Here is a 22,282-nt window from a genome sequence, read left to right on the forward strand (position 1 = left end):
TTGACAGCACGGGCAATTCCTTGAATGACACGGAAGAGACGGAAATGAGGGAACGGAGAGATTCTGGAGTCGGGGCTTCCTTAACTAGGCCGTGCAGGTTGGTTTGAAGTTTTGTGAAGTAGTACTGATGTCACCATAGATGGTCCTATGTGGCCTGCTGTACCAAAATGGCATTTGGCCGCGACCTAGAGAACGTGTAGGGTAAATATTTGCCTCTTGCTATTCCCTGTATGGTAGACGTCCTTGTACTGACCAGGAACAAGCTTCTGCTTTTTGTCAACTGTCCAATCACAGGCAATTGTGCTCTTCCAACCTTATGGTAACAGTTTGGTGAAGACCCTTTCCTGTTCCCCCATGACTGGGCCCCCTGTGTACAATTCCAGCTCCATAAAGACACGGTGTGACCAGTCTGGTGTGGAGGAACTGGAGTGATCTTTACAGAGCCCTGACCTCAACCCTACTGGACACCATTGGGATGAGTTTGAATGCTGGTGGTGAGCCAGGGCTTTTATTTGGTGCTCATCATGGGGCCCAACATGTGAGCGAGGTCTTCTCATCCAGCATCAGTATCTGACCAGGGGCGAACTGACCATTTGATAACTCGGGCACTGCCCGAGGGCCCGGGGTCAGTAGGGGGCCCCATTAGATGCTCCTGGTACCTTTTTCATAGGCTTTTTTGAGTTTGGGCAAAGACACGGGCACCATGATCCCCTATTGCCCGGGGGCCCCATGAGTTGTCAGTCCGCCCCTGTATCTGACCTCACAGATGGGCACAAATTCCACAGAACCCCCGCCCCCCCCAAAAAAAAAATCTTGTGGAAAGCCTTCCTAGAAGAGTGGAAGCTGTTGTAGACACCAAGGGGGGCAACTGCATATTAATGGTCACGGTTTTGGAACAAGATGTCCAGGAACTAAGTGATGGGTGGAGGAACTCAAATTTCCTGCACAGAGCCCTGACCTCAACCCTTGAACACCTTCCGGAGTCCAACTCTACCCGACCCGGTTGGACTCCTACTCTACTCTACCCGACCCGGTTGGACTCCTACTCTACTCTACCCGACCCGGTTGGACTCCTACTCTACTCTACCCGACCCGGTTGGACTCCTACTCTACTCTACCCGACCCGGTTGGACTCCTACTCTACTCTACCCGACCCGGTTGGACTCCTACTCTACTCTACCCGACCCGGTTGGACTCCTACTCTACTCTACCCGACCCGGTTGGACTCCTACTCTACTCTACCCGACCCGGTTGGACTCCTACTCTACTCTACCCGACCCGGTTGGACTCCTACTCTACTCTACCCGACCCGGTTGGACTCCTACTCTACTCTACCCGACCCGGTCGGACTCCTACTCTACTCTACCCGACCCGGTCGGACTCCTACTCTACCCAACTTGGTTGGACTCCTACTCTACCCGACCCGGTCGGACTCCTACTCTACCCGACCCGGTCGGACTCCTACTCTACCCGACCCGGTCGGACTCCTACTCTACCCGACCCGGTCGGACTCCTACTCTACCCGACCCGGTCGGACTCCTACTCTACCCGACCCGGTCGGACTCCTACTCTACCCGACCCGGTCGGACTCCTACTCTACCCGACCCGGTCGGACTCCTACTCTACCCGACCCGGTCGGACTCCTACTCTACCCGACCCGGTCGGACTCCTACTCTACCCGACCCGGTCGGACTCCTACTCTACTCGACCCGGTCGGACTCCTACTCTACTCGACCCGGTCGGACTCCTACTCTACTCGACCCGGTCGGACTCCTACTCTACTCTACCCGACCCGGTCGGACTCCTACTCTACTCTACCCGATCCGGTCGGACTCCTACTCTACTCTACCCGATCCGGTCGGACTCCTACTCTACTCTACCCGATCCGGTCGGACTCCTACTCTACTCTACCCGATCCGGTCGGACTCCTACTCTACTCTACCCGACCCGGTCGGACTCCTACTCTACTCTACCCGACCCGGTCGGACTCCTACTCTACTCTACCCGACCCGGTCGGACTCCTACTCTACCCGACCCGGTCGGACTCCTACTCTACCCGACCCGGTCGGACTCCTACTCTACCCGACCCGGTCGGACTCCTACTCTACCCGACCCGGTCGGACTCCTACTCTACCCGACCCGGTCGGACTCCTACTCTACTCGACCCGGTCGGACTCCTACTCTACCCGACCCGGTCGGACTCCTACTCTACCCGACCCGGTCGGACTCCTACTCTACCCGACCCGGTCGGACTCCTACTCTACCCGACCCGGTCGGACTCCTACTCTACCCGACCCGGTCGGACTCCTACTCTACCCGACCCGGTCGGACTCCTACTCTACCCGACCCGGTCGGACTCCTACTCTACTCTACCCGACCCGGTCGGACTCCTACTCTACTCTACCCGACCCGGTCGGACTCCTACTCTACTCTACCCGATCCGGTCGGACTCCTACTCTACTCTACCCGACCCGGTCGGACTCCTACTCTACTCTACCCGACCCGGTCGGACTCCTACTCTACTCTACCCGACCCGGTCGGACTCCTACTCTACTCTACCCGACCCGGTCGGACTCCTACTCTACTCTACCCGACCCGGTCGGACTCCTACTCTACTCTACCCGACCCGGTCGGACTCCTACTCTACTCTACCCGACCCGGTCGGACTCCTACTCTACTCTACCCGACCCGGTCGGACTCCTACTCTACCCGACCCGGTCGGACTCCTACTCTACCCGACCCGGTCGGACTCTTACTCTACCCGACCGGTCGGACTCTTACTCTACCCGACCCGGTCGGACTCCTACTCTACCCGACCCGGTCGGACTCCTACTCTACCCGACCCGGTCGGACTCCTACTCTACCCGACCGGTCGGACTCTTACTCTACCCGACCCGGTCGGACTCCTACTCTACCCGACCCGGTCGGACTCCTACTCTACCCGACCCGGTCGGACTCCTACTCTGCCCGACCCGGTCGGACTCCTACTCTGCCCGACCCGGTCGGACTCCTACTCTGCCCGACCCGGTCGGACTCCTACTCTGCCCGACCCGGTCGGACTCCTACTCTGCCCGACCCGGTCGGACTCCTACTCTGCCCGACCCGGTCGGACTCCTACTCTGCCCGACCCGGTCGGACTCCTACTCTGCCCGACCCGGTCGGACTCCTACTCTGCCCGACCCGGTCGGACTCCTACTCTGCCCGACCCGGTCGGACTCCTACTCTGCCCGACCCGGTCGGACTCCTACTCTGCCCGACCCGGTCGGACTCCTACTCTGCCCGACCCGGTCGGACTCCTACTCTGCCCGACCCGGTCGGACTCCTACTCTGCCCGACCCGGTCGGACTCCTACTCTGCCCGACCCGGTCGGACTCCTACTCTGCCCGACCCGGTCGGACTCCTACTCTGCCCGACCCGGTCGGACTCCTACTCTGCCCGACCCGGTCGGACTCCTACTCTGCCCGACCCGGTCGGACTCCTACTCTGCCCGACCCGGTCGGACTCCTACTCTGCCCGACCCGGTCGGACTCCTACTCTGCCCGACCCGGTCGGACTCCTACTCTGCCCGACCCGGTCGGACTCCTACTCTGCCCGACCCGGTCGGACTCCTACTCTGCCCGACCCGGTCGGACTCCTACTCTGCCCGACCCGGTCGGACTCCTACTCTGCCCGACCCGGTCGGACTCCTACTCTGCCCGACCCGGTCGGACTCCTACTCTGCCCGACCCGGTCGGACTCCTACTCTGCCCGACCCGGTCGGACTCCTACTCTGCCCGACCCGGTCGGACTCCTACTCTGCCCGACCCGGTCGGACTCCTACTCTGCCCGACCCGGTCGGACTCCTACTCTGCCCGACCCGGTCGGACTCCTACTCTGCCCGACCCGGTCGGACTCCTACTCTGCCCGACCCGGTCGGACTCCTACTCTGCCCGACCCGGTCGGACTCCTACTCTGCCCGACCCGGTCGGACTCCTACTCTGCCCGACCCGGTCGGACTCCTACTCTGCCCGACCCGGTCGGACTCCTACTCTGCCCGACCCGGTCGGACTCCTACTCTGCCCGACCCGGTCGGACTCCTACTCTGCCCGACCCGGTCGGACTCCTACTCTGCCCGACCCGGTCGGACTCCTACTCTGCCCGACCCGGTCGGACTCCTACTCTGCCCGACCCGGTCGGACTCCTACTCTGCCCGACCCGGTCGGACTCCTACTCTGCCCGACCCGGTCCGACTCCTACTCTACGCGACCCGGTCCGACTCCTACTCTACCCGGTCCGACTCCTACTCTACGCGACCCGGTCCGACTCCTACTCTACCCGACCCGGTCGGATTCCTACTCTACCCGACCCGGTCGGATTCCTACTCTACCCGACCCGGTCGGATTCCTACTCTACTCTACCCGGTCCGACTCCTACTCTACCCGGTCCGACTCCTACTCTACCCGGTCCGACTCCTACTCTACCCGGTCCGACTCCTACTCTACCCGGTCCGGTCCGACTCCTACTCTGCTCTACCCGACCCCGTCCGACTCCTACGCTGCTCTACCCGACCCCGTCCTACTCCTACATTGGAATGCTGAAAGAGGGTGGACTTTTTTTTTTTTTTTTGGTGCCCCTTTTCATCCAACCTCCATACATGACCTCATAAAAATACTCGTGGAAAGTCTCCTCAGAAGAGCGGAGGATGTTATAGAAAGAACTCCATACTAATGGCCATGGGGGGGGGGGGGGGAGGGGCAACTCCATATTAATGGGCACGGGGGGGCAAATCTATATTAATGCTCTTGGTTTTTGGAATTTTTGGTTCGGGATATGTAGGTGTGATGGTCATGCGTCCGCCTGGGGATCGGTTTCTTTTTTTTACCCAAGGTTCAAAATTTGTATTCAACTGTGTGGCTCTTGGATGAAAACATTTATAAATGGACCCCCATAGTGTATTCATTTCATTTGTGATTTTAGGTATTTTTATATTTGTTGAGCTTCGGTTTTATGGGTTGAACCCTTATGAAACGTTTAATTTTTGGCATGTTTGTGGTACATCAATGTGGGTATTACCAACGAGGAAAGCACCAGAACTTACCCAGGTTCCATCTTGTGGAGAGTATTGTATCAACTTCAACATTGCTTATTGACTGTCAAAGGTCAAGATTGTCTAGTTAGCATTGCGACCTTCAGCTGGATATTTTTTACTTGGTATTATTTTGCGCATCCTGAAAAAAATACGGCCTAAGCCACAGCAGATGCTTTGTAGACATGTATAAAGGAAGAGTGTTTGACACCTTTTTCTTCTAAGGATTCTGTTAAATATTACAGCGTGGGATTCTTTGAATTCCAATGACCAGCTGAAAGAGTGTGTGGGGCCGAGACACTCGGGGTGGATGTTTTAGAAGTAATACAAGGCCTTATCAGATGATGGAGGATTGATAGCGTCAAGTAGAACCTAGAGATGACCCTACAGGAGATGCAGATGGTGGCCAAACCTTTGATGGCCCTTTTTGATGGGATGTGTGTGGGGCTGAGACACTCGGGGTGGATGTTTTAGAAGTGATACAAGGCCTTATCAGATGGTGGAGGATTGATAGTGTCAAGTAGAACCTAAAGATGACCCTACAGGAGATGCAAATGGTGGCCAAACTATTGATGGCCCTTTTTGATGGCCCTTTTTATGGCCCATTTTGATGGCCCGTTTTGATAGGATGTGTGTGGGGCTGTGACACTCGGGGTAGATGTTTTAGAAGCAGGGGTGGACTGACCATTTGACCATTCAAGCACTGCTCGAGGGCCCGGGGTCAGTAGGGGGCCCCATGAGATGCCCCTGGTACCTTTTTTCCATAGGCTTTTTTGAGTTTGGGCAAGGACACAGGGGCCCCATGATCCCCTATTATTCGGGGGGCCCCATGAGTTGTCAGTCCGCCCCTGTTTAGAAGTGATACAAGGCCTTATCAGATCAGAAGTGCAGGATTGATAGTGTCAAGTAGAACCTAAAAATGACCATACAGGAGATGCAGATGGTGGCCAAACTTTTGATGGTCCTTTTTTGATGGCCCTTTTTGATAGTCCTTTTTGATGGGATGTGTGTGGGGCTGAGACACTCGGGGTGGATGTTTTAGAAGTGATACAAGGCCTTATCAGATGGTGGAGGATTGATAGTGTCAAGTAGAGCCTAAAGATGACAGTACAGGAGATGCAGATGGTGGCCAAACGTTTGATGGTCCTTTTTGATGGCCCTTTTTGATGGCCCTTTTTGATGGCCCTTTTTGATGGGATGTGTGTGGGGCTGAGACACTCGGGGTGGATGTTTTAGAAGTGATACAAGGCCTTATCAGATGGTGGAGGATTGATAGTGTCAAGTAGAACCTAAAGATGACCCTACAGGAGATGCAGATGGTCGCCAAACTTTTGATGGTCCTTTTTGATGGTCCTTTTTGAAGGCCCTTTTTGAAGGCCCTTTTGATGGTCCGTTTTGATCACTTGGGTAGTTTCAAGTAGAGCCTAAAGATGACCCTACAGGAGATGCAGATGGCGGCCAAACTTTTGATGGCCCTTTTTGATGGCCCTTTTTGATGGCCCTTTTTGATGGCCCTTTTTGATGGCCCTTTTTGATGGCCCTTTTTGATGGCCCTTTTTGATGGCCCTTTTGATGGTCCGTTTTGATCACTTGGGTAGTGTCAAGTAGAGACTAAAGATGACCCTACAGGAGATGCAGATGGCGGCCAAACGTTTTGATGGTCCTTTTTGATGGTCCTTTTTATGGTCCGTTTTGATCACTTGGGTAGTGTCAAGTAGAACCTAAAGATGACCCTACAGGAGATGCAGATGGTGGCCAAACTTTTGATTGGTCCTTTTTGATGGCCCTTTTTGATGGCTCTTGTCAGGTAAGCAGAAGCACAGCTTAGGTTTTGGATAGCATTGGGAAGGGTTAAGTGACCATGCAGTGATGTGGAAATGCGGACTGATCCGCCGGACAGTAGGTGGCAGCATGTGGTGAGCAGCAGGATGGCCACCCGGCAGTTTCCATGACCAGTGTGGTGTCACGCTGCCTCAGTACGAGTCGGATGTTTGTAACTCAGGGACTGTATGGGAATCTATGGAATGTATTGAGTAAGCACTCGTGTGAATAAAAACCAAGTTTGCGTATCTCACAGTACAGGATCAGGTTTCCACCCCAACTTCCAGTCGAGGTGCGCAATGACGTCACCCAGCTCTGCCCCTACGTGTTGCATTTCACCCATGCGACATGTTCAATATATCATTTTTTTTTTTTTTTGAGGGAAAACCACAGAGGAAGGATCGGCGAGGGCCCGATGGAGACGGGATACTAAAATAGCCGAGGGGTTCTTTGCACAGAACTGGTCACTTTGCCATGAATAAGGGTGACGGGGTCTTGAAGAACGGGTCCTTCTCAGATGGTCTCTAGTGCTGGTGGCTCTGCACAGTTATTTTTAACACTTTGAAAAAATGGAAACTTGTTCTAAATTTAACAGCTGGGAAACGAGGGGACTCCCATCCGGCAAATGTTTTATGACACCGGGAAAAAAAAAAAAACCTCACCAGGCTTTCTGCATACATGTTTACATAGCATGAGCATGACCTCATTGACCGTAATTGATGTGCTACTCAAGATAAACTATATTGCCCCAAGTATCGGGCCACTGGACTTTCCACGCACATGACCTTTAATGGCCCCCCAGTCTTAGTCCGTAGGGTTCAATATTGAGTTGGCCCCGCCCTTCCCACGCACATGACCTTTAATGGCCCCCCAGTCTCAGTCCGTAGGGTTCAATATTGAGTTGGCCCCACCCTTTGCAGCTATAACAGCTTCAACTCTTCTGGGAAGGTTTAGGAGGGTGTCTATGGGAAGGTTGGACCATTCTTCCAGAAGCACATGTGTCAGGTCAGGCACTGATGTCGGGGGAGGAGGCCTGGCTCACAGTCTCCGCTCTAATTCATCCCAAAGGTGTTCTATGGGGTTGAGGTCAGGACTCTGTGCAGGACAGTCAAGTTCCTCCACCCCAAACTGGCTCCTCCATGTCTTTATGGACCTTGCTTTGTGCACTGCTGTGCAGTCATGTTGGGACAGGAAGGGGCCATCCCCAAACTCTTCCCACAAAGTTGGGAGCATGAAATTTTCCAAAATGTCGTCCCTTCACTGGAACTAGGGGGCCAACCAAACCCCGGAGGAACAACCCTACACCATAATCCCCCCTCCACCAAACTTTACACTTAGCACAATGCAGTCAGGTAAGTACTGTTCTCCTGCCAACCGCCAAACCCAGACACGTCCATTGGATTGCCAGATAGAGAAGTGTGATTGGTCACTCCAGAGAACACATGTCCACTCCTCTAGAGTCCAGTGGCGGCATGCTTTACACCACGGCATCCGACGCTTTGCATTGCACTTGGTGATGGAAGGCTTGGATGCAGCTGCTCGGCCATGGAAACCCATTCCATGAAGCTCTCTACGCACTGTTGTTGGGCTCATCTGAAGGCCACACCAAGTTTGGAGGTCTTTAGCTATTGACTCTGCAGACAGTTGGTGACTTCTGCGCACTGTGCGCTTCAGCATGCGCTGACCCCGCTCTGTCATGTGACGTGGCCTACCACTTGGTGGCTGAGTGGCTGTTGTTCCCAGTTGCTTCCACTTTGTTATAATCCCACTAACAGTTGAGCGTGGAATATTTAGTAGCCAGGAAATGTCACGGATGGACTTATTGCCCAGGTGGCCACCTATCACGGGACCACGCTTGGAGTCACTGAGCTCCTGAGAGCGGCCCATTCTTTCACCAATGTTTGTAGAAGCCGTCTGCATGCCTAGGGGATGATTGTATACACCTGTGTCCATGGAGGGGATTGGAACACCTGAATCACATGATATGGAGGGGATTGGAACACCTGAATCACATGATATGGAGGGGATTGGAACACCTGAATCACATGATATGGAGGGGATTGGAACACCTGAATCACATGATATGGAGGGGATTGGAACACCTGAATCACATGATATGGAGGGGATTGGAACACCTGAATCACATGATATGGAGGGGATTGGAACACCTGAATCACATGATATGGAGGGGATTGGAACACCTGAATCACATGATATGGAGGGGATTGGAACACCTGAATCACATGATATGGAGGGGATTGGAACACCTGAATCACATGATATGGAGGGGATTGGAACACCTGAATCACATGATATGGAGGGGTTTGGAACACCTGAATCACATGATATGGAGGGGTTTGGAACACCTGAATCACATGATATGGAGGGGTTTGGAACACCTGAATCACATGATATGGAGGGGTTTGGAACACCTGAATCACATGATATGGAGGGGTTTGGAACACCTGAATCACATGATTGGGAGGGGATTGGAACACCTGAATCACATGATATGGAGGGGATTGGAGCACCTGAATCACCAATGAGGTTAGATCAAAAGACAAGACCAGTCACCCTGCACAAGGAGAGAGAGAGAGAGCAGAGCTGTGGGAGGGGCCCAGTAGGGCAGTGAAAGGAGCAGCAGCAGACTGATGAGCTCATCTCTCTGCTCTCTCCTCCTATCAGCATATCCCTTGGTGTGTGAGCACTGTGGCACAACTGATTGGCACCTTGTGCTGCTTCTCCCTCCCCCAGTCTGAGCTCTGCTGTACACAGGCTGCAGGAGAATGGGATCGGGTCAAATTCAAGCGCTTGCATTGCTTGTGCTTTAAAAAAAAAAATTGTGTTTTGATCGTCATGAACTGGTTTCTGGTCGATCTTCCTGCAGTTCAGTCATAAAGGCCGTGTCTCTCTCCGACAGGAAGTTGCGGTGGCACAGCTTCCAGAACTCGCATCGGCCGAGCCTCAGCTCTGCGTCTCTGGAGATCAACAGGCAGTCCGCCGCTCAGCTCAACTTACTGCAGAAGCTGTCCCTGCTGAGACTCACCGCCATCATGGAGAAATATTCTGTGCCCAGCAAGCAGGGGTGGGCATGGTGAGCAACTCCTTGCACCTTTCCTTCCCCTTCCCTTTTTTTTTTTTATTTTTTATTTAAGAAAATAAATATTAATAGTAAATTATTATTAAAAATAATAGTAATAAAAAAAAACTACATTTCATAAAATATTCATTTATTATTATATTGTTATTAATAAATTATATAAATACATTTCTTATTTCATATTTAATAAATATATATATTTTTTTTTTTTAAGAAACTAAATATTAAAAAATTATTAAAAATAATAGTAATAAAAAAAACTACATTTCATAAAATATTCATTTCTTATTAATTTGTTATTAATAAATTATATAAATAAATTTAATTCATTTATTTCATATTTAATAAAAAAAAAAAAAAAAATATATATATATATATATATATATATATTTTTTTTTTAGGAAACTAAATATTAAGAAATTATTATTAAAAATAATAGTAATAAAAAAATATATAACTGCATTTCATAAAATATTAATCATTTATTAATAATTTGTTATTAATAAATAAAATGTATAAATAAATATATTTAATAAAAACTATTTAATCAAACCACTAGGAGGGATGAGACAGAAATGAATTTAGCTGCAAACTTATCAGTTTTATTGGCAGCTAAATTTGGAGACTCTCAATATCACTGACTGAGCCACTTGAGTGAAGTGTGGTTGAGTAAAAACAATGTAGTTGGTGTAGGATTTTTTTTTTCTTTTTTTAGGGTGAAGTTTAATTTTAGTTTTTATGTGTTTTTTTTTTTGTTTTACATTTCTCTTTATATTTTTTTTTCTTTTTTCATTGTTGTATTTTTTCTTTTTTTTTTTTTCTTTTCGTGTGTGCATTTATTTGTGTATTGTTTGTTTATTTTTCATTTTTAATGTTCTTTGTATTTTGTGTGTGTATTTATGTTTTTTTGCATTTTTTTTATTTTTTGGAGATATTTGTTTTATTGTTGCTTTTTCTAAATGTAATTATGTTCTTTGCACTTTGTGTTTGTTTTTATTAATTTTTTTTTTCATTTTTATTCTTTGTAATTTTGTCTCTTTTGCGTGTCTTTCATCTTTTATTATTGTATGTATTTTTTTTTTTTGTGCATTTATGTATGTATTTTACTGTTTTTTGCTTTTCTTGTTTCATTTTTGTTATTGCACTGTTTTTCTTTTTTTGCACTGATGGCTTATAGAGAGTGTGTGTGTGTGTGTGTGTGTGTGTGTTTTTTGTTTTCAATTTTTAATTTTTTTTTTTTTTTTTTTTACTATTTTGTGTGTATTTTTTTTTTTTTTTTTTTTTTTTTCCCCTTTTTCTTTTTTGTGTGCATTTATGTATTTTTACTGTTTTTATACTTCTCTTTTTCATTTTTAATGTTTTAAATTTTTTTTGTGTTTCCTTTGTGTTTTTTTGTGTGTGTGTGTTGTTGTTTTGTTTTCAATTCTTTATTCTTTTTTTTTTTTTGTCTATTTTGTGATTTTTTTTTTCTCTTTTTCTTTTTGTTTGCATTTATGTATTTTTACTGTTTTTATACTTCTCTTTTTCATTTTTAATGTTTTAAATTTTTTTTGTGTTTCCTTTGTGTTTTTTTGTGTGTGTGTGTTGTTGTTTTGTTTTCAATTCTTTATTCTTTTTTTTTTTTTGTCTATTTTGTGATTTTTTTTTTCTCTTTTTCTTTTTGTTTGCATTTATGTATTTTTACAGTTTTTTTTTTTACTATTTTGTGTGTATTTTTGTTTTTTTGTTTTTTTCCCCTTTTTTCTTTTTTATTTGCATTTATGTATTTTTACTGTTTTTATGCTTCTCTTTTTCATTTTTAATGTTTTAATTTTTTTTGTGTTTTTCCTTTGTTTTTTTTTGGTTTTTTTTAGTGTGTTTGTGTGTGTTGTTTTGTTTTACATTTTTTATTCTTTGTTTTTTTTAATTTTTGTCTATTTTGTGATTTTTTTTTTTCTCTTTTTCTTTTTGCTTGCATTTATGTCTTTTTACTGTTTTTATGCTTCCTTTTTAATATTTTTTCATTTTTTTGTGCTTTTTTTTTTTTGTCTATTTAGTCTGTGTGTATTTGTTTTGTTTTAAATCTTTTATTCTGTTTTTCTTTTTTTTGTTTTTTTGTCTATTTTGTGTGTATTTTTGTGATTTTTTTTTTCCTTTTTTTCCTTTTTTGTTTGCATTTAAGTATTTTTACTGTTTTTTTACACTTTTCTCTTTTTAATTTTTAATTTATTTTTTTTTTTGTGGTTTTTTTTTTTTGTTCACTCATGGCTTATAGTTTTTTGGCTTGTCTATGGAGGGGAGGGCTTGGAAAGGGGTTGAATTTATTTGTGCACTGACGGTTTATAATGTTGTGGATTTTATTTTTTTTTTTTTTGCTTGTGGATTTTTTTTTCTTTTCTGTGAGGAAAAAAATCCGGCTAATGAGGGTCTATTTTTCTATTTTTATCTGGCGCCAGTAGAGCTCCATTATAGTTTGAAAGTAATATTTGTTCTGTTCAAAGACCTTTGCACCCTCAACAAAGGCCAAAAACCACCTTGAAGTGTTTGTCAATCCCGATGCCCTCTCCAGATATTTAGATTTGGCACACAAACTGCAACCAAAACATCTCGTGTGTGGGAAGCCGTCCCAGCTGCTTACCGTGATCCCAGGTTCCCTGGAGGAAAAAAGAAAGGCAGGGAAAGGGGCGGAGTCCCAGCATTGTGAATGTGATTGGGTGGCTGTAAAGCCTCCTGGATCACTTTTACGAAACGCCTGACCAACGGCTTAAAAGGCCGTCCCCAGATCACGGCTGCCGCTGCCTGGACCTGCTTGCCGAAAGGACGTTTAGATATACGTACCGCGGCCAGCAAGGGCAAGGTAGGATGGTGGGCCTGGGTCCTCACTGGGTGGTAAAAATAGGCAGACTTGACGGACAGGGGCGGACTGACCATTTGGAAACTCGAGCACTGCCCGAGGGCCCTGGGTCAGTAGGGGGCCCCATGAGATGCCCCTGGTACCTTTTTCATAGGCTTTTTTGAGTTTGGGCAAGGACACAGGGGCCCCATGATTCCCCATTGCCCGGGGGCCCCATGAGTTGTCAATCCGCCCCTGTTGACGGACCACCCTGGTCTTTTTTCAGCTGGTGGTCTTTGTTTTCTCAGCGGACATTTCTATAAGCAGCAGCTGCAACGACCTTTTTAGATCCCGACTGACCACAACGTAGGAAAGAAGCACCAAAGCTCGCGTACGGCGGAGAAATACTGCGCCATGGTGGGGAGTCCCACACCGAAGAAACGTAGATTGGAAATATTTAAAAAAAATATATATTCTTCCCAAATATACTGCCATAGATTTGAAATCCTACAATTTTGGCTGCATTCAATACATTTATATATATATACACATACAGCATGTTGAAATGCATTACAAAATAGATGAAAAATATTTTTAAAAAATACATTTCAAATATACTGTATGTCTTTAAAAATACAAACAAATCTGAAGAATATACTTAAAAAAATATATTTTTAAAAATATATTCTTCAGATTTTTTTAACCAATTAAAAAAAAAAAAAAAAAAAAGTCATTTTTACATATATTGGTAAATGCGTTCCAAAAATATAGATTTGTATTTTTTACATTATTTAAATATATATTAAAATGACTTTTGACATATATTTTTATATGTATATGTTAAAATGACTTTTTTTTAGATATTAAAAATATTACAAAATATATTAAAAATATTTTTTTAAAAATACCTTTCAAATATACTGTGTGTCTTTTAAAAATGAAAATCTACATTTCTGGGATGCATTTACAAATATATATGTAAAAAATATATGTTAAAATTACTTTATCTGTTAAAAAAAAAAAAAATCTGAATATATTTGTAAAAAAAATATATTCGTCAGTTTTTTATACATATATATATATGTGTGTGTGTGTGTGTGTGTATATGTATGTATGTATATGTATATGTATATATATATATATATATGTATATATATATATATATATAATTACAATGACTTTTTTTAGATGTTAAAAAAAATATGAAGAATATATTTAAAAAAAATTTTCAAAAAGAAATTTTTTTTAAAATCTTCAGATTTTTTTAACATCTAAACAAAGTCATTTTAACATATACATATAAAAATATATGTCAAAAGTCATTTTAATATATATATATATATGTCTTTAAAAATACAAATCTACATTTTTGGAACGCATTTACTAATATATGTAAAAATTACTTTTTTTCTTTTTTTTTTTTAGGTTAAAAAAATCTGAAGAATATATTTTTAAAAAAAAAAATTTTTTTTAAGTATATTCTTCAGATTTTTTTGTATTTTTAAAGACATACAGTATATTTGAAATGTATTTTTTAAAAAATATTTTTTCATATATTTTGTAATGCATTTCAACATGCTGTATGTGTGTGCTGTGTGTATATGTGTGTATGTGTATATATATATATATATATATATATATATATATATATATATATATATATATATATATATATATATATTATATAATTTTTTTTTTTTTTTTAAATATATTGAATATGGTCAAAATTGTAGGATTTCAAATATATATCCCTCTTGTATTGTTGCTGTATTGTCTCCCGTTATATTGTACAGCGCTGAGCAAACTGTTGGCGCCATAAATCCTGTATAATTATAATATATATAAAATATTTTTTTTTTTGTATTTTTTTTCTATTAATATTAAAATTGTTTTTTTTTTTTTTTTTTTAAATATATTGAATACGGCTAAAATTTTAGTATTTCAAATATATGGCATTATATTTGGGAAGAATATTTATTTTTGAAATATATTTTTTCTTCCATGTGGGATGGGTTGCTAGGTGGCCCTTTCACGTGGTGTGAGAACCCCCCCCCCCTCCCCACATAGACTGCTGGGACTGGAGAAAGGAACACTTAATGGGATTTGTTGGGATAATTAAAAATGCATTTAGCATGCATAATAAATAAAAAAATTTTTTGGAAGTGTCCGTAAAAAAAAAAAAAAAAAAAAAGAATGTTATAGGGCCTGCAAGGGTTTAATAATTTGTCCATCGGCGCCCTCTGCTGATCAGAAATGAATTAACCAGGAGCACAGCACCACTTTGGCTGAATGGCTCTGCAGATTTTTTGACTGAAAAAGGTGTTTGCTATGAAGGGACGCATTTATAAAATTCAACATACTTTGGAAAAATTCATAAAATAATATAATAATAATAATTATTATTATTAATAAAAATAAATATAAAAAATAATAAAATAATAATTTTAAAAAGTAAAAAAATAATAATAAAAAAAAAAAAAAAAAAAAAAATATATATATATATATATATACACACAAAATATATTTTTTAACCTTTTCTAATCTGTGTTTGTCATTCGGACTCTAGGACCGTGCCCAAGTTCATGAAGAGGTGTAAGGTCCCGGACTACAGAGGACGAGCCGTATTTGGTGTCCCACCGATTGTTAATGTGCAGAGGACGGGTCAGCCTCTTCCGCAGAGCATCCAGCAAGCCATGCGCTACATCCGCAGCCAGTGCTTGGATCAGGTACTGTGTTCACTCATCGGGACCGGGACTCCAACCTGAACTGACGTTGTAAAGGTTCCCTTGTAGTGTGGCTCTCCCAGTGCTTCAAGGGGTAAATGCTTGATTTGGTCCAGAGGAGTGGTCTCCAAACTTGGACCCGCTGGCCGGATGCCACCACCAATGATGGGGCACTATTCCTCCCACTGACACCAATGATGGAGCACTATTCCTCCCCCTGACACCAATGATGGGGCACTATTCCTCCCCCTGACACCAATGATGGGGCACTATTCCTCCCACTGACACCAATGATGGGGCACTATTCCTCCCACTGACACCAATGATGGGGCACTATTCCTACCACTGATACCAATGATGGGGCACTATTCCTCCCACTGATACCAATGATGGGGCACTATTCCTCCCACTGACACCAATGATGGGGCACTATTCCTCCCACTGACACCAATGATGGGGCACTATTCCTCCCACTGACACCAATGATGGGGCGCTATTCCTCCCACTGACACCAATGATGGGGCACTATTCCTCCCACTGGCACCAATGATGGGGCGCTATTCCTCCCACTGGCACCAATGAGGGGGCGCTATTCCTCCCACTGACACCAATGATGGGGCGCTATTCCTCCCACTGACACCAATGATGGGGCACTATTCCTCCCACTGACACCAATGATGGGGCACTATTCCTCCCACTGACACCAATGATGGGGCACTATTCCTCCCACTGACACCAATGATGGGGCGCTATTCCTCCCACTGGCACCAATGATGGGGCGCTATTCCTCCCACTGACACCAATGAGGGGGCGCTATTCCTCCCACTGACACCAATGAGGGGGCACTATTCCCGCCACTGACACCAATGATGGGGCACTATTCCTCCCACTGACACCAATGATGGGGCACTATTCCTCCCACTGACACCAATGAGGGGGCACTATTCCCGCCACTGACACCAATGATGGGACACTATTCCTCCCACTGACACCAATGATGGGGCTTTGAGAGAATGCAAAGTGTTCTCTGAGTGGCTGGCCTCCTGCGTCCAATAAGCAGCTGGACAGCCGCATGGCATGGGACCCGGAAGCTCGTGGAGATCACTCCAGTAACGTTCTCCACTACAGTGATTTCCAAAGGGATCCCACAGGTATGGTATATAGTATGGCCCAAGCTGGAACAATGTAACAGTATCCATGGATCGGTGACCTTGGAGTGGCCCTAGGCAGATGTTGGTTGTCCAAGAACATGATGGGAGGTGGGAAAGTTTGGGAATCCATGATTTAGTGACCACAGAGCCATCACTTCTGGCCAGGTATTGCCCATAAAAGTCCCATGGCTGAAGGTGGGAATTTCTGTCAGATCACCTGGGAAGAGCCGGTAAAACAGCATTGTGTGTAGGTGATAGTTGGTTTTGGAAGGTTGGTTGTTCTATGTTCAATCCAAAGCAGGAGTACCAAGTCCTGTATGTTGTGGAGACCCAACAACCAGAGGGCCAACTTTGTTGGTCAGGTCCTAGTCCCCCCCCCCCCTACACCATTCGAAAGATGAACCATTTTTGGAGGACTATCAAGTGCAAATTTTGGGATAGTGAGGTCAACTGGTTCCCCAAGAAGGCCATCTACGTCAAACCCAGGGGTGGATTGACCATTTGGAAACTTGGGCACTGCCCAAGGGCCCGGGGTCAGTAGGGGGCCCCATGAGATGCCTCTGGTACCTTTTTCATAGGCTTTTTTGAGTTTGGGCAACACACAGGGGCCCCATGATCCCCTATTGCCTGGGGGCCCCATGAGTTTTCAGTCTACCCCTGGTCAAACCATCTTGAAAATGGTGGTGGTGGGGCCTTCTACACCATCTGCCCCCACATACAGTCTAATGCCATTTTATATTTTTCTAGCCCGGTGATTGGACAGCAAATGTACCCCTTCAGCCAAATCACCGGAACAATTGACACCAGTCCCAAAACTACCCGGCACTATGGAACTGTTTTTTTTGGAAATGTGACTCATCCAATGTGTCTCGTTGGTATCTAAGGTGGGAATCTTCCGCAAGTCCGGGGTGAAATCTCGCATTCAGGTTCTGCGACAGATGAACGAATCTTCTCCCGACAATGTCAGCTATGTGGAGCAGTCCGCGTACGATGTGGCCGACCTGCTGAAGCAGTATTTCAGGGACCTGCCGGAACCCATTTTTACCAGCAAACTGACGGACACCTTCCTGCAAATATATCAGTGTGAGTTTCATCGATGGACTCTGCAAGTCAAATTCTGGATGTTGCACTGCATGGTATCGGTTTTTTATATATTTTCCTGGAGTTCATATTTTTTGTTTCTATCCCTTCTCTAGATGTGCCCAAGGAGCAGCGACTACGAGCGGTGCAGGCGGCAATTCTGCTGATGCCGGATGAGAACCGAGAAGTCCTTCAAACCTTACTGTATTTTCTGAGTGACATTTCCTCCGCTCAGGAGAACCAAATGACTCCCGGGAACTTGGCCGTCTGCCTGGCGCCATCGGTCTTTCATCTGAATATCTCTAAAAAAGAGACACATTCTCCTCGGTGAGTTTTATCTTTGGCCTGATAACCTTCCAGCTCTCAGAACATCTAGTTTGTAACTGTGCCACCTACCACCAAACTAGTCTTTATGGAGCTGGAACAGAAAACGGACTTCACCAAAACCGTTTCTGCAAATGTCTTTGTATGATTATTACCAGAACCCTTCGCTTGGAGACACCTGAGCTTCATCGTTTTGATGTGGTCCATGTACTTTTTGATGGACACGTCTCACCTTTTGGCCTTAGTGTTGTTTCCTTGGTTTTTAAAACCTGAATAAGCTACTTGGAAGAGTGGTGAAAGGTCTTCCACAAAAGATGTCCTTTACTTGGAGACACGTGAACTCCATCATTTGGAGGTGGTCCATGTACTTTTGCTATGATGGACACGTCTCACCTTTTGGCCTTAGTGTTGTTTCCTTGGTTCCTCGAACCTGAAGAAGCTACTTGGAAGAGTGGTGAAAGGTCTTCCACAAAAGAAGCCCTTCACTTGGAGACGCCTGAACTCCATCATAGCAAAAGTACATGGACCACCTTCAAATGATGGACACGTCTCACTTTTGGCCTTAATGTAGTTTCCTTGGTTCCTCAAACCTGAAGAAGCTACTTGGAAAAGTGGTGAAAGGTCTTCCACAAAAGTAGTCCTTCACTTGGAGACGCCTGAACTCCATCATAGCAAAAGTACATGGACCACCTTCAAATGATGGACACATGTCTCACTTTTGGCCTTAGTGTAGTTTTCTTGGTTCCTCAAACCTGAAGAAGCTACTTGGAAGAGTGGTGAAAGGTCTTCCATAAAAGAAGTCCTTTACTTGGAGATACCTGAACTCCATCATTTGGAGGTGGTCCATGTAGTTTTGGTCATATAATAGGTGTGATAAACAAGTGTCTTACTTTTGGTCTTCGTGTAGTTTCCTCGGTTCCTCAAACCTGAAGAAGCTACTTGGAAGAGTGGTGAAAGGTCTTCCACAAAAGAAGGCCTTCACTTGGAGACGCCTGAACTCCATCATAGCAAAAGTACATGGACCACCTCCAAATGATGGAGTTCAGGTGTCTCCAAATAAAGGACTTCTTTTATGGTAGACCTTTCACCACTCTTCCAAGTAGTTTCTTCAGGTTCGAGGAACCAAGGAAACTACACTAAGGCCAAAAGTGAGACATGTGTCCATCATAGCAAAAGTACATGGACCACATTCAAATGATGGACACATGTCTCACTTTTGGCCTTAGTGTAGTTTCCTTGGTTCCTCAAACCTGAAGAAGCTACTTGGAAGAGTGGTGAAAGGTCTTCCATAAAAGAAGTCCTTCACACCACCTTCAAATGATGGAGTTCACGTGTCTCCAAGTAAAGGACTTCTTTTAAGGAAGACCTTTCACCACTCTTCCAAGTAGCTTCTTCAAGATTGAGGAACCAAGGAAACTACACTAAGGCCAAAAGGTGAGACATGTGTCCATCACATCTGTTATATAGCGAAAAGTACATGGACCACCTCTAAATGATGGAGTTCACGTGTCTCCATGTACTTTTCGCTATATAACAGATGTGATGGACACATGTCTCACCTTTTGGCCTTAGTGTAGTTTCGTTGGTTCCTCAATCCTGAAGAAGCTACTTGGAAGAGTGGTGAAAGGTCTTCCATAAAAGAAGTCTTTTATTTGGAGACACGTGAACTCCATCATTTGGAGGTGGTCCATGTACTTTTGCTATGATGGACGCATGTCTCACTTTTGGCCTTAGTGTAGTTTCCTTGGTTCCTTAAACCTGAAGAAGCTACTTGGAAGAGTGGTGAAAGGTCTTTCACAAAAGAAGTCCTTCACTTGGAGACACCTGAACTCCATCATTTGGAGGTGGTCCTTGTACATTTCTCTATTTAACAGGTGTATGGGGCTCCATGTTTGCCTTCACCCCCCCCCTCCACACACACCCCTACCCCTGAGGTCCTCCACTTGAAGGTATTTTATGCTTTTCTTCTTATTATTCTGTTTTAACTTGCCTTTTTGATTTCTTCTGGCTGGTCATGCGACATTCTGGGTCCTCTTCCTCCTGGGTTTTCTCGGTCATGGCCAGTCCTGGATGATGCAGAGAACGACACTGCCCTCTGGATCATTACGTTGTTACTGCAGGGTACCATGTTCAGGGGCCATGGCCATGACACCCTACATTCAGTTTTTCCCCAGTCTTCTGGGTTGAGTTACTTCTCAATATCATTCAACCCAATAGACCTGAGGGCATCTTGCAACCAATAAGAGCTGCTGTGGAAGACAACTTTAGGATAATGGTGAGTATTACAGCCTGGATTTGGGGGTTTTCTCATGGTTGTCAGTCCTAGATGATGAAGAGAATGGCACCAACTTCTGCACCCAAGCACTGTGAGTGCAGGGTACTGTGTTCAGGGGGCGGGCCTGGGTTGAGTTACATCGGGCATCACTGAGAACACTGAGGGCATCTTGTGGCCAATAAGCACTACTGTGGAGGACAAATTCAGGAGAAAGGTGAATATTGCAGCCTGGAGTTGGAGGTTTTCCCACTATTGTTGCCAGTCCTGGAAGGTTCAGAGGACAGCTCTGCCCTCTGCATCAGCGGACTATGAGTGCAGGGTACGGTGTTCAGGGGGTGGGGCCATGACACCCTACTTTCGCAGTCATTCCCCAGTCTTCTGGGTTAAGTTACACTGGGCGTCATTCAACCTAGAAGACTGAGGGCATCTAAAAGAGGTAGACCTTTGGATTGAAGGTGAGTATTGCAACCTGGAGTTGGAGGTTTTCCCACTATTGCGGCCAGTCCTGGAGGGTTCAGAGAACGGCACTGCCCTCTGCATCAGTGGACTATGAGTTTTGGATACGGTGTTCAGGGGGTGGGGCCATGACACCCTACTTTCGCAGTCATTCCCCAGTCTTCTGGGTTGAGTTACACTGGCACCTAGAAGGGCATCTAAAAGAGGTAGACCTTTGGATTGAAGGTGAGTATTGCAGCCTGGAGTTGGAGGTTTTCCCACTATTGTGGCCAGTCCTGGATGGTTCAGAGGACAGCACTGCCCTCTTCACCAGTCTTCTGAGTTGAGTTACACTGGGCGTCATTCAACCTAGAAGGCTGAGGGCATCTTTCATCTAATAAGAGGTACACCTTTGGATTGAAGGTGAGTATTGCAGCCTGGAGTTGAGATGAACATTTTCCATTTCTGGTTTCCATTTTATGTTGGTTAATAGATCCATAATTATTTTTGGGACAGTCCGAGCTGCAGTTTGTGTTGTACTGTCGAGTTTACTTTCTAAGTGCTACATTTTGCTGCTACCTTGAGACCCGCTAATGATGGTTTCAAGATAAATGAGTGCTGTAAGGAAATGTTTCTTTGCCCCCCTATAGGATCATGCACAGAAGAGGAACATCTGGAAAACCAGATCACAAGGATCTCAGCGAGAACCTGGCGGCAACTCAGGGATTGCTCCATATGATCACCGAGTGCAAGAAGCTCTTTCAGGTGACTTGGTCTTCTATTCAATTCTATTCACATGGGCTGCAATTTTATATAGAAAGATTCAGGCTTCATAAATCCAAAATCCATTACCAAATGATTTTGATCACTTTTAATCAGAAAGGACTGGGCGTTTACCTCCTGGAAGAGGAAGACCAGAAATGGGTCAAACCAATAAGATGGGTCAAACCAGTCAAATGTAGACTTATAGCACTCCTATGTTGACACGTGTATGTTCTCTGTTGTGTTGTATAGGTCCCTCATGATATGATGCTCCAGTCCCGCAACTCTTATGTAGCTGCCGACACTCAGCCGCTATCTCTGGAGGACTTTTGTGTGACCCCGGCTGGAGAGACCAGGGATTTCTCTTCCCTTCTGGACAGCAGCATCCACAGTCTTATCCATGAATCTTCAGAACGATTTAAAGGGTGGACGGCCATGCCTGGCCCAGAGAACACGGAGCTGTCATGTAAGAAGGTGAGACCTCCGGGGGCTTGAGGGCCTGGGCAACTCTTGTAGTGGGGACCTTGTGTTCTGTCAATGATGGTGTAGAAGACATTAGGAGAAAGTGATTGGATAGTTTTTTTTTTTTCTGGGTGACCTCATTGTTTTAGAAGTGCACATTATGTAAAATTTTGGTTTCCAATCTTGTGGGGAAACCATTTCTGTGCCCCTGTGTACAAAGCCAGCTCCATAAAGACATGGTTTGACCAGTTTGGTGTGGAGGAACTTGAGTG

At 45.2% G+C, this 22,282-nt stretch overlaps 1 protein-coding gene across 2 annotated transcripts in view; it reads left to right on the top strand.

Annotated features, from left to right (window-relative positions):
• STARD8 (StAR related lipid transfer domain containing 8) overlaps positions 1-22,282 on the top strand; it is a 141,078-nt gene that overhangs the window by 108,697 nt on the left and 10,099 nt on the right. For both annotated transcript variants that reach the window (XM_089664894.1, XM_089664893.1), the window contains 7 exons: positions 1-97; positions 9,807-9,980; positions 15,365-15,524; positions 17,557-17,755; positions 17,869-18,079; positions 21,437-21,551; positions 21,801-22,022. The exon at positions 1-97 is cut by the window's left edge and continues 1,156 nt beyond it. In XM_089664894.1, coding sequence (XP_089521020.1) covers positions 1-97; positions 9,807-9,980; positions 15,365-15,524; positions 17,557-17,755; positions 17,869-18,079; positions 21,437-21,551; positions 21,801-22,022 — 1,178 coding nt within the window. The remainder of the gene's footprint in view (positions 98-9,806; positions 9,981-15,364; positions 15,525-17,556; positions 17,756-17,868; positions 18,080-21,436; positions 21,552-21,800; positions 22,023-22,282) is intronic.

This window comes from Staurois parvus, unplaced genomic scaffold (genome assembly GCF_062004578.1).
Source record: "Staurois parvus isolate SC_StPar_1 unplaced genomic scaffold, SC_StPar_1.0 ptg002090l, whole genome shotgun sequence".
Classification (NCBI taxonomy): domain Eukaryota; kingdom Metazoa; phylum Chordata; class Amphibia; order Anura; family Ranidae; genus Staurois; species Staurois parvus.